Here is a 13,022-nt window from a genome sequence, read left to right on the forward strand (position 1 = left end):
CACAGGACTGAAGAAGGCAGACAGAGAACAGAACAAGCAGACAGAAGAAGCAGTAGACAAACAAACGCACAGAAGCATTCAGAAGCTGTTTGCCCTGTGGTGCTTCCCAGCTCAGCTCAGCCAGGCCTCTTCTGCTGAGCTGAGCTGTGCTGAGCTGCACACAGTGCTCCTCTGTCCCCACAGCAAACTGCTTTACAGCTCCACAGCACACAACAGCACATTATGGAATCGAAGATCCCCTGGTCACAGCTCCCGGTGCCTAAATACTGTCCCCCGCTGAGCACACACACACAGTCAGTGGCTCCGGTCGCACAGCCCAAAGCCACAAACAGCCAGTGAGGCCAAAGAGGGCACATAGATATATGGTGTGACACACATGAAAGCACATGCATACACTTAACCTACGTGAAGATGAATACACACCACCTTATTAGACATGATCCTAGTCAGCAATTAGCAGCCGTAAGAAAGGTCAAAGAGGTCACCCAGCTGCTCTACCTCACTGATGCTGATGACGGGGGTGTGACAGTCCGGTTAATTAACCAGCATCAAAACACAGCAGGATGGGATGACAGCAGGGACAGGGGAAGACTTCATTAAGGAGAAATGGCTTGTTAGAGGGAACAGGTGATGATATTTAACCACATTAGAGATTGGATGATGAGATTACAGCTGGCGGAGGATGTTTCCCTTGGACTGTTTATCTATCAGGTAAAACAATTTGAGCCAAAAAGGTGCTACCTTGTTTAGTATTGTTAAGAACTGTACGAACACAAGAGGGAAATAAACATCTGCAGGGCCAAAAGTAGAGGACATTGCTCTATAATGAGTCACATTAATAAGGAACAGAGGTTCGGTGGTTAGTATGGTCACCTCACAGCAATGACATCCTGTGTCTTTGCACTGGTACTGTCTATGTGCAGGTTGGATGATCATGGGACTTTTTCTGTCAAACTTGGATCTGAACCAAGATTTGGTTGCAGCATCTATTCGAAAATCTATTACTATTTTGTGTCTTACCTAGATTTTAACAGTCGTAGTGCATTCCAATGAAAACCCATCAACTGTAAATAAGGAAAGCAGTTTTAGGAGGATGGAAATATGTATTAACCTTAATAGCCATTCAGTTTAGAATGAGTTATTATAACCTGTACTTCGGTACAGGTTATACTTATAAGTACCAACAAACCTGCAGAGAAAATAGCATCAAATGAAACAGTACAGATGCTGTTGCACACTGTGGTGTCACTATTCAACCACATGGGGGCGCCTGCACAACAGTCAGAAACACTGTCCTCCTACAACACTTCATACCATAACCATTAGGTCTGACAGTTGTTTTCTTTAGTAACTGAATGAATAGTAAGTCAAAATAAAATGTCAGAAATTATAATAAAAAATGCCCATTATTGTCCCCCCAAAACCCAAATTAACATATTCAGATGGATTCACTTTGACTTACAAACAACCAAAAACACATTGCTGACTTTATTCTCTGAAAACTAGCAAATATCAATATGTGAGAGATTTTGGACCATTTGCTAAAAAATATTCAGCCCATTAATCAGTTAATCAGACTCATTGCCAAAAAAGTTTATGACAAGTGGATAATTGATTAATCAATTGACTAAATAATTAATAATGGATTAATCAACTTTTAGCTCTAGAGGGCTTTTGTGTTGCCTGGTGAAATAATCAAACTGCCATGTTTTGTCAGGGTTAACAGGGACCCAACAGTAAATTTTTAGGGCCTCCTAAGAGCTTAATCTGGTTGTGGCCAAAGGGAGCTTGTGCTTTACATTTCTGAAGACATTGCTATTCATCTACAAGGCTTCTTCATCACTAGAATAAACAACCACAGAGTTTTAAAAGTTTAACACTCAAAAAAATCATTTTATCTATTTCATCAGCTGTGGGTGGGTGAGGTTTGAATCATCCGCACAAATCTGACCAATGGACAGCTTGAGTTTATTTGCCTCAATAGCCAATGCCCTGGCTGTACAGGTGTTAGCAGGACGCTAATTAGCAATGAACACTCATTGTCTCTGAGCGTGTACCTGTGTGTTTTCAAGGCACTGACTCAAGCCAAACCTCACCACAAACCCTGGCTGTTTCTGCCATTTATAGTCAAGCTGACACACTTTTAACTGGAGTGGAGTGCCATCCCTTGTTAATTTGCACCTAGTCATGCCGTTCCATGGAGCTGTATATAATAATGCTGCCTATAAAATTCATTTTGTGTTCTGTTTGAATGCACAGTTACTACAGAGAACTAGATTTTGACAAATGCACGGGACATGACAATGTGGAGGCCAACTGTGGTGCAGATTCTCTGGCAAATAACCAGCGACAGCCATGCTAGTAGCTCTGTGAGGCTTTGAGCTGAATGTTAACATGTTGATATTTAGCAGGTATAATGTTTATCATGGTCACCTTTGTCTAGCATGTTAGAATACTAACATTTACCAAATTAGGAGTAAACACAAGTACAATTGTGGCTGATGGTAATGTCATTAGTTAGACACACATTGAACCTGGGACCTTTGGGGCTTCAGGAGGTTCCCAGAGTTCCCAGCCTGCTTAGGTTAACCAGCAGTGTTCGTGTCATAAAGAAAGAGGTAATCAAATAAGACATGTTTGTGATCCCATGTAACTCGACACAAGTGTTAAATAATGGAAATGTGCAATAGAGACTAATCAAAGACAGTTCAGGTGTTAACAGCATGTACTGTTTTTATTTGGCGCTTTGTTCATACAAAACAACACACTATTGCAAAGTGTTTGCATCTATTGATAAAAGTAAAAATAAAGTGCTTGTTCTTTGTCTGTACATGTTTAACTAATGATTTGGATGCTGTTTCGGAATTTCATTTGCTTAAATTTGTTATCTATCATGGAATAAACTGTGATAAATCTTGAAAAACCAAGTAAGTTATTTATCAGATAGGAGAAGTAACAGAACTCAGGCAGGAAGACAGACTTTCAAAATACATTTATGCCATGCTTCCTGTAAAATGAATATATTTTTCTCCCAGTGTTCTGTTTTTTCTCTCTATAACCTTATCTGTATATGATGTATAATCGTTTTAATATGAAAACAAAAACACAAAAACCATATTTACAAAAAAATGAATGGAAATCAAGAACATAAACCTTGACCTAACTATAGATCATCAACAGGTCAAACCGAATAAAACAGGAGAGCAATAAAGTTTTCAAGCTACCTCATGATCTGAGAGAAATACCTGGTCATCATGGTTAAAAGTAAATGAGTTGTGCATTTTATAGATGCTGATGTTACAAAGTGTACAATAGAGAATGTGAAGCTGACACACTGTGTTGAATTTTGGGTAAATGCGCCATGTTTGGAGCATCACGCTTATTATCAGTCATAGATATATACACTAAATACATCTATAAGTTCATTTTAAGAAACAAATACTATCCCATACAGCTACATACAGTAGTGGATGCTTCAATTAAAGTATGTCCAAATGTCCACTTTAGTGTTCGGTTTGAGCACAGACAGGGCAGAAATGGATTAATGTGCAATGTTTGTATTATCTGCTGACAGCTGCTAGCTAGCATTAGCTCCTGAATGGAGGGCTGAGATCAGTGAGTCCTTTTTCAGTCTGTCGCTCTCGTAGACAGGATCTCTATGTATGCTCCAAGTTAGCTACAGCCAGCTAAGGTTATCCATTCTGAATTACCGCAGTTAGTAAAGTGAGATCTAAATAATTTCAGCAACTTTTTCACCAAACAAAACAAGAATGTATGCAGATAAATACAGTGCGTATCTCCAAAAATGGCACCCCTGTCTCAACATTCAACATGGCATGTTGTACCTTCACATTCTCTACATCTGAGATCAGAGCAAGTTCTGAGCTGAAGCTTGTGACAGCTACAAACATATCCTTCTCTTCCACCAGATGCACAGTTCAAACTTTCATTGTTACTAGATCAGTACTTTGGTTGTGCACAAACAAAAAGAGAAAACAAATGGAGCAGCAGCCATTACCAGTGATTAAACTCCTGACTCTCTGCTGATGTATAAAGGTAGGGTGGGCTGTAGTCTGTCAAAGCTGATCTGATTCTCTGTGTCCAAAACACACAACATCTCCACCATCTGTTCCTCCACCAAAGTCTCCTTGAAACCCAAATGAATGTCATCTCTCATCTTTAAATCCCTGTCACTCCTAAGGTTCAGGCTCCCTGCTTCTTTTTTCACATCCTCATCCTCATCATCCCCACAGCACAAAGCTACCTCATTTTCATAGCAGAAAGCGCTAGGGGAGTGAGGGCCCAGTAGACGGTGGGCTGCCCTTGGGGGAAACGATGATGGAGACTGGGAGTAACTCGAGCTGGAGGATGAGGACTGCCTGTCACAACCCATCATCTGACTCAGTTCCCTGGCACTGCAGTTAGGCATAGATGGCACTTCATAGGTCTTATGGAAGCGGGAATAGTCCACGTGATAGCGGTCACCCTTCTCAAAGACCACAGGCTCAAAGCGGTGGCCCCATAGAATCTCCCTTGCTAAGTAGGAGCTACGGGCCTGAGTGGTCATAGCTGTGGCCTCCACCATCCCTTCCAGAATTACCACAATCTCAAAGTTCTCCTTCTGCAGGTCACTGCGGCTCAGGTCATACAGAGGACTGTTCTTATTGATCTCGTGGACCACCACCAACGGCGACACCAGAAACAGCCGATCTAGCCCTTCGTCATAGCCAACATCAATATCCGTTTGCTCCAAAGGGAGGTACTCGCCTTCCGCTGTCACGTGTGGCTTAATGAGCTGAGCACGCACGTGAGCCTCAACAATGTGGCTCTTGCGCAAGTTCCCCAGACGCCACATGAGGCACAGCTTCCCGTCTCGCAGTGCAATAACAGCATTATGTGAGAACAGCAAGGTCTGCGCTCGTTTCTTGGGCCGCACCATCTTTGCCATAATGGTGCCAATCATGAAGGAGTCGATAATGCAGCCCACGATGGACTGTACCACAACAGTCACCACAGCGAGTGGGCACTCTTCAGTGACACACCGGAACCCATATCCAATGGTGGTCTGGGTCTCTATGGAGAACAGGAATGCACCAATGAAACCATGGATGTGAAGAATACATGGCCGCCATTCATCTTTTATCTCTCCAACAAAACTCCTAGGATCCGTGTCCTTCACAGGAATGCGAAGGTCAAAGTCTCCATGAGCAAGTGCCACGCCCCAGAAGATCAGGCCAAACAGTAGCCAAGACAGGAGGAAGGTAGTGGTGAAGATGAGCAGTAGGTAGCGCCAGCGTATGTCCACACAGGTGGTGAAAATGTCAGCCAGGTATCGCCGTGGCTTATCCTCCATGTTGTTGAACACCACGTTGCACTGTCCATTCTTCTTCACAAAGCGGCTACGCAGACGGCCAGTGCCCACCTCCAGGCCCACGCGACTTGAAGGTGAAGCACGGCAGCTGTTGTGGATGATAGGTTCATTTGTCACTCTCAGAGACAAAGCTCCTCTTCCTTCATCACTTCCTGGACACTCTCCCCCTTCTCCTCCCTCCTCACGACACATACAAGCCCCGGATAGTGTCTGCTGATTCAGAGGGCTGTGGCCGTTGTGTAGGCCCAGGCTGGAGATCTTCAAGGCGTCTTCATCTGTGGAAGCAATGCTGTATCTGGAAAAACAGAGAAGGAAAGGTAAGCTCAGGAAAACTGACCGTTCCTACTCCCCTTACTGTTGCTACTGTATAACTGTCAAGCATTCTGCTCTCACATAACACATACAGACAGGTGACAGTGCTCCCATCCATAGGACATGAGGGGTCACTGAATGGTTTGGTGAGTATAAAAACAATGTGAATCATATGCTATGGCCTTCACAGCCACCAGATTTCAACCCAATTGAAAACCTATGGGAGCGTTTGGAGCTTTTTGTTAGTATCTCCACCACCATAATCAGAAGAGTTCTTTTGGAGGGATGGTGTTCATCCCGCCAGCACAGTTCAGAGACTTCTGGTGGCACATGGTGGCCCAGCACCTTACTAAGACACTTTATGTCAGGTTTTCCTCCATTTGTCAACCTATCTGTTTCAGATTCACAAACAATGGGTCCCTAATTTCAAACAAAAGAGGATTATCATTTGCAGCTGGCAACATAATTTTGCTCTCTGAAATGAACTGTACTAAAGTGCTGAGGCTAAAGCTGCATGGCGGAGGGAAAAACGTCAGTGTCTTATTTAGTTGATAAGTCCTGTGGAAAGAAGTGTTTCAGATTTAATGTCACCAAAAAAAAAATGTCTCTTAGAATTAGAAACTAACCACTGTGGCTGGGGCTCCTTGTGAATAAAGTCACCCAGATCCATTAAACAGCAAGACAAAGATGATGAAAATAGCCTGAACTCTGATAGCATCCAGGACTGGTTTCCATACAATAGAGAAATTTTACAGAGTGGATGTGCTAATCATGAATAGGGCTCTTTTTTGATATAGGCTAATGTACACAAGACAAAAGTAGTGAGTTAGTAATGTGCTTCTTTGATTTTGAAGTAATGGTCATCACAAGATAGTTAACCGGACATGCTAACAATTGCAGCATACAATATATTGGAGGAGATAAACACCTTTGTTCTTTCTTTACACTTTTTCATTTATAAATTCTCATGAAGTTGAAAGTTTGAACATTTTCTAATAATCCACCAAGGCTCCAAGATACACATGTTGGTAAGTCACATATAACAGGTAGTAAACTATCAATTTTGCACTTATAAGAATAATGAGGTTCTCACTTTATAAAGACAAATCCATACATTTAGTAAGCTATTAGCATGCAATCCAAAATGAGTCATGCTGTGAGTGATTTATGAAGGGTTTTTATAAAGTTGCGAAAGATAATGAATAATGAATAAACGCATTGCTTCCTGGTGCTCTGCAGCTCTTCTCTAGAAGGGCAGAAACAAGGCAATGTGTCCAACTGGAGAAGGACAAACACCAGCCACAGACATTTCCCACAACCTGGCAACATAAAGTGTTTCAATAATGGCTCATAAGTGATAAACATCAGTTAGTGATAACTGATAAATAACCATTAATAAAGCCATTAGTAGCAATTTATAACCCTTCAAAAAGCATGATTTATTCAAAAGTGGTACCAGTGTTTTTAAGTATTTTCTTTAACTTAAACAGTACAAAAATGCCATCATTATAAAAAAAAACATTGTGGCTTTTGACATTTTATGATTTATTTTGATGTTTTATTTCAAATCCTATCTCACCTGTTGACTCGCACCGCTCCCATGGCACCGGTGATCATCAGGCTGTGTCTGCGAGGGCAGTAATGTAGGTTGGGGCATGCAGTTCCAACCATTAAAGTACTGGTGCTGGACAGGGTGGCAGTATGAGCTCAGGTCTGTCATGCATGTGTTATCAGCACTGCCTTTTTGTGATTTTCTGTGAATAAAGGGGACAAAGAGGCTATTTCTCCAGTTGTCAAAACATTGATTCATAATGACTTCAAAGGGTGAAGGTACAGGACTTTTTCAAGCAAAGCAAAACAAAAGAACAGCAATGCTTTAAGCTAAATGCTAATGTGAACATGCTAACATCCTCATATTAACAGGTATGAACATTATAATCGCCAACGTTTGTAAGCTAACGTTTAGTGCATGCTAAGGCTGATAGGAACGTCATTCAGTCATAAAAACACATTGGACAAAGTGACAGTTGACTTGAGGTCAAAGGTTAAAGTGTTTATTTGTCATATGCATATTTAGGAAACATGCGTCCCTTTACAATGAAATTCTTACTTTGCCGTCCACATGAATACCACATAATACAAGTGAAATATAAAATAGATAAGCAATAACACAAATCTAAATAGGCAGTAAAATCACAAATCTAAGGCACTTTAAAGTGGCAAGTGAAGGAAGCAAATAAAAATACAACAAGAACACAATATAATGCAGAGAGAATATATGCTGCAAAATGAGTATGTAAACAGTACAGATGGAATTACATGAGGTAGATCCTGAGTCAGCTGTTTAGGAGTCTGATGGCAGAGGGAAAGAAAGAGTTTTTCAGTCTAGAGGTCCTGCATTTCACACTTCTGAGCCTCCGACCGGAGGGCAGGGGTATGACCAGTCCATGCTGGGGGTGGGTGGGGTCTTTGAGGATGGAGGCAGCTTTCCTATGCACCCTGCGGTGGTAAATGTTCTGCAGAGAGGGCAGTGGAGTCCTGGTGATCTTCTCTGCAGTCTTTACCACTCTCTGCAGGTGCTTGCGGTCCATAGCAGTTGTGCTGCCATACCAGACAGCGATGCAGCTAGTCAAGATGCTCTCAATGATGCAGCTGTAGAGGTTGCTGAGGATCCTAGGTGACATGCCAAACCTCCTCAGCCTCCTTAGGAAGTACAGCCGCTTGACCAGCTGTGTGGTGTTAAGTGTCCAAGTGAGGTCCTCACCGATGTGGACGCCCAGGTATCTGAAGATGGGGCTACATGAAAAGTTACTGGGAATTATTATAATCCAGCAGGAAAACATGAATAGTTGCACTGTTCTTGTTATTCATTTAAAAGTTGTTGAACCTTAAAATAGTCTTTTAAATGTCAGCCTTGGGTTGGTGTTTGAGGAAAACCCAGGAATCAGCAAAGTCATTAAGATGCATCGAAGAATGTCTGCATGGCAATGTGTGTCAATCCATCTGGTAGCTGTTCAGATATATATGTAAAGATAAAAGTGATGGAGCAACTAATAGACCAATATCACCACCCACAAAGCCATCATGTTAGTATGGCTAAAAATCACAGTGCTAAAAAGAAAAGGCCTTGCCCTAATGCACAAAGCAGACCAGACAGTTTTGTGTAATGAAAGCTTATTGATTAGATCCTTGCTAGTGGTTAGCCCTAAGGACCTTCAGGCTAACTAGGGGTGGAAAACCACACAAATATTGGAAGAGACAAAGGTCTGAATCAGTGATAATCTACTGGTAAGAGAACAATTGATCTGCTGTTTGGCCTGATGACAATGTTAGACCGTGATTTTGCTCAGCTTATTATGTCAGCAAACTGGGAGCCAGGGGAGCCAAAAGTTGCATAACCAGTAGAAGGCCAATTGCATGTAGTATTAGTGGTTTATATTTTACTGTTTGTGAATCACATTGGTTGATATGAATGAGCAGACTGGGCAGGTCTGCATTAATAAAAAGGTAGATTGTCTTGGGAAAATTTCAGATGACTGCATCAACCTCTTCATTTGATGTAGTTGTCATGCCAGTAATTACAAACACATAAAGACATATGTTTACAGATTTGAATTTTGATTTGGTTTCATGTAAAGTGGGCTGGGTGAAACACTTCCAGACTTCTTTCCGTGTTACAACAGATGTTACAAGCTCATGGCCGATTGGCTGCATAAAGGATGATTTTCAACCAGATAATCCCAAAAGAACAGAAGGTTACATCAGCTTGCTAACTCTCACAGCTGGAGAAGAGAGTTCCCTACCATGAAATCACAAACTTTTCTTACAAAGTACATTAAGAGACCAGGCGATACATCAAGCCACTCAGAGTCCCATGTCTGTAACTGATGTGCGATTATGGTTGATATTATACAAAGATGTTGATAGAAATGTTCTTTTTACTTGACAGCTTGATGCAATAAAGTATTGTTACGATGATGACCATTAGGTTGACAAAACAACAAAAGCATGTTAAAATGTAATGGAATTTAACACAACAACACACACTATGATATGCTAAAAGTCTTTCTTGACCTTGGAAATAACAGTGTCACAAAACTATGCCACCTCAAGCTTCACTTTCTAGCTTGGCATTAGGGCCAGATAGACGAAGAAGTCCGGAACGTATATGCGTAAAGTCATGTGAACAGCTTCGTCTCCATGACATGAGCAAACTCTGTCTCAAAACTCAGGGAAAAGGTAATAAGTGGCTCTTGAGCTGGGAAGGTTTTGTCAAAAAACACAAACTATAGTGATAATTTATAAATGACACCAACATTTCTCTGATATAATCTGTTAAAATGGTCTGCACTAACTTTTACTGGTTTCATGTTACTGTTTTCACCCACTGTGCAGTATCACTGACTCATCAAAGACCTAACCCCTGTTTTATTTTTTGCCTCTCTTCTGAAATATGTTCACTTCATCACTATTTTGTATGAATCGTCTGACAAAAAGAAAATCACATGGACAGTTATGTTCGCATGTAACACATAGAGTAATTAACCCAATTAATGCAGCCAGCTGTTGTCAGTGTATACCTGACTGATGTCTTTTTCTCAGCTGACAGAAGTCCTTGGGGAAAACTGCAGTAATTAATGGTTGCTCATAGTGTACAGTATTATCTGTCTCCATAGGAACTTCTCTTTTCTCTATACCGACCTAATTCAGTGTGTGTGTGTGGTGTGTGTGTGTGTGTGTGTGTGTGTGTGTGTGTGTGTGTGTGGTCATGGTTTATCATGAGAGACAACTTGTGAGGAGGAGGAGGAGATAAACCAACGGATGAGAGGAGAGAAGAGGAGAGGAGAATGCCTTGTGGACTCCTCCTTGAGGAAAGCATGTATGATGTAAGACACATCAAAACCCGCCCGAGTCAACAGGAATAAACTGCAGCGCTGCACAAACACAGATCATTATTACCCAGTGGGTCAAAGATGCTCCTGTCTGCTGTAGCTCTTACACATCAGAAGGCTTAAACTGACTTACAGATGGTTGACAACTTAAAGAAAACCCCTGGATAAATAAGTGGAAATAACAAAATGCAGAGGTCACTGATAACTCTGTTGATTATGTTCTTGATTATTAGATTTTTCTTTTTATTCACTGTATGTGGGAAAATTGGGGAAAAATACCCATTTTGATTTTCCAGAGTCAAACGCAGGGTCTTCAAATGCCTTGTTTTGTCCAACCAATAAATACAAGGATGTTCAGTTTATTATTATGAAGGACAAAGCAAAGCATCCACTCTTCACATTAAAGAAGAACATGTTGGTGAATATTAATACAAAATCTGTGCTGGTGAATTTTCTATCAATTGATTTATCAATTAATTGGCCAGTGGTTGCAGCTCTAGGCTACTGAATGGCTTAATGGGTATGGAAAAGTGTGCTGACCACAATGGAGGAATGTGTTTTGGGAGAATGACGTTTCCTTCCCTCAAGCAGAGGCACACTGAAGCTGTTTTGGAGACACTTTACTAAAAAGTGTATGTTTTTCACTTTATGTTAGTTTTTCTTCTAGTTTGTCAACCATCTGTATATTACAGGATAATCCCATGCAAAGGAAAGCATGAAGGAAGCCCTTGTTAAATATTAGATTATCATCTCCACTAGTCTCCTCATCCAAACAACAATACAGTGGGAAAGTTTGGATTGAGTTGCTGTGTGACCTGATTTAGGCACTTTTGTGTAATCTGAGATCTCATGATATGAGAATCAAGGGAGAAAGAAAGAATAAGAGAGAAAGAAAGAAAGAAAGACTATAAACCAAGGTAAGTAAGGACTTTACCATTTGAGGTCCAAGCCATTTTCAGAGAAGTGGAAGACTGACAAAACAAAAGCATGCACATACACAATATACTGGCTATTCCTACTGCATTTTCTAAAAGGCAAAGGAAAGTGGCTATGTCAGGCTTTCAGAGGTGGTTTTTCCCTGTAACTCTTTGCAAGATATTCTGCAGTAACATTTAAAAAAAGACCTACATCATAAGGACAGCCCTGATGTGTCCTAGTCCTACAGAAAAGCAAAAATAGAGGCCTGACTGTGTAACTGGCACATACTGTACTTCTTCTCGTTCTAAGATGAAATTACATTTGTTGTAGTTAATTTGTTTTTTCTAAATTTTTACTTTACACATGTACTGAACAACATGTTTACATATACCAATATAGAACTTTTTACTCTATTACATTTATCCAACAGCTGTTAATAGTTACATGTAACTGACTGGTTTACATACAGTAAAATGATCCATTGTAATAGACTAAACCACCAGTGTATAAAGTTAACAAAATCTTAAAAATATTAAAAGTCTGTGCATGTAAATGGATTATAGTCCAGTAAAATATCTTAGCTTTTATTATTCTTGTAATATTATATATTTTAGGGTGCTTTATGTCATTTTATGTTAAATTGGTTGTGTTGGCTTCGATATTTGCTGATATGTTTTATTCTGGGTCCAAATCTGCAAAGCACTACTGTTGTTCTGAAAAGTGCTGTATCAATAAAATGTACTGATTTTGCTGATGCTATTTTTATTAATATCCAAATATTTGATACATATAGCAGTAAATGTATCATTATGTTGTTAATACTTTTACTTTATGAACATTATGCGATTACCTTTACTCAAATAAAAGTTTGAATGCAGGACTTATAGTTATTAGGAAAAATTATTTTCTTTTTCTTTTACACGGTATTGCATCCTAATATGTCTATATTACATAAATTAGCTGTATTTTAAAAAGGTCCGTCAGTTCAGTTGAAATTACCTTTAAAATATGTAGGCCTATTAATTGTTTTATCAAAATTTAAAATAAAGCCGATAAAAGTGAGGTTTCCATCTTTGCACACGCATCCCTGAGGGAGGAAGTCTTAAATGTCGATCAGCGGTTTACACGGCACAACCAGAAGTTATGACGGGGTGGTTTGCAAACACAGCACCAGCTGTGCCATGTGTGTGTCTCACTGAGGACCCAGGAGCTGTACAGTGCTGAAAATCAATTCCAACCCTGTAGGAATAATGGACAGCAGGGAGCGGAGGGAGGGGAGTTGGGGTGGGCGGGGGGATACACTCACACCCACAGTTTTTACAGCCGACTTACTCAGCCGTATGAAGGCTTTGTTTAAGTACTGATTGTGTTTTCTCAGTAACTAGGAAGATGTAAAACAGACAGGCGACTACCGCAGAATGCAATGAGGTGGCTGTTTGTTATTGTAAAATTTTAAGAAAAGTAAACAAGCTGGGGTCAAGAGCAAGCCTTTACTGATCATCACAAAACAAAAAAATGCATTTGTGGAT

The 13,022-nt window shown here is 40.5% G+C and overlaps 1 protein-coding gene across 2 annotated transcripts in view; it reads right to left on the minus strand.

The window, feature by feature from the left end:
• Positions 1–13,022, minus strand: part of LOC109958468 (ATP-sensitive inward rectifier potassium channel 12-like) — a 13,346-nt gene continuing 324 nt past the window's right edge. The window contains exons 2-3 of one of the 2 annotated variants that reach the window (XM_020597141.1): positions 7,263–7,437; positions 1–5,666 (exon numbers count right to left, since the gene is read on the minus strand). In XM_020597141.1, the coding sequence (XP_020452797.1) occupies positions 4,025–5,666; positions 7,263–7,354 (1,734 nt within the window). In that variant the 5' untranslated portion in view covers positions 7,355–7,437 and the 3' untranslated portion in view covers positions 1–4,024. The remainder of the gene's footprint in view (positions 5,667–7,262; positions 7,438–13,022) is intronic. The other variant, XM_020597142.1, reaches the window with a different exon arrangement.

This window comes from Monopterus albus, unplaced genomic scaffold, assembly GCF_001952655.1.
Source record: "Monopterus albus unplaced genomic scaffold, M_albus_1.0 scaffold32.1, whole genome shotgun sequence".
Lineage (NCBI taxonomy): Eukaryota > Metazoa > Chordata > Actinopteri > Synbranchiformes > Synbranchidae > Monopterus > Monopterus albus.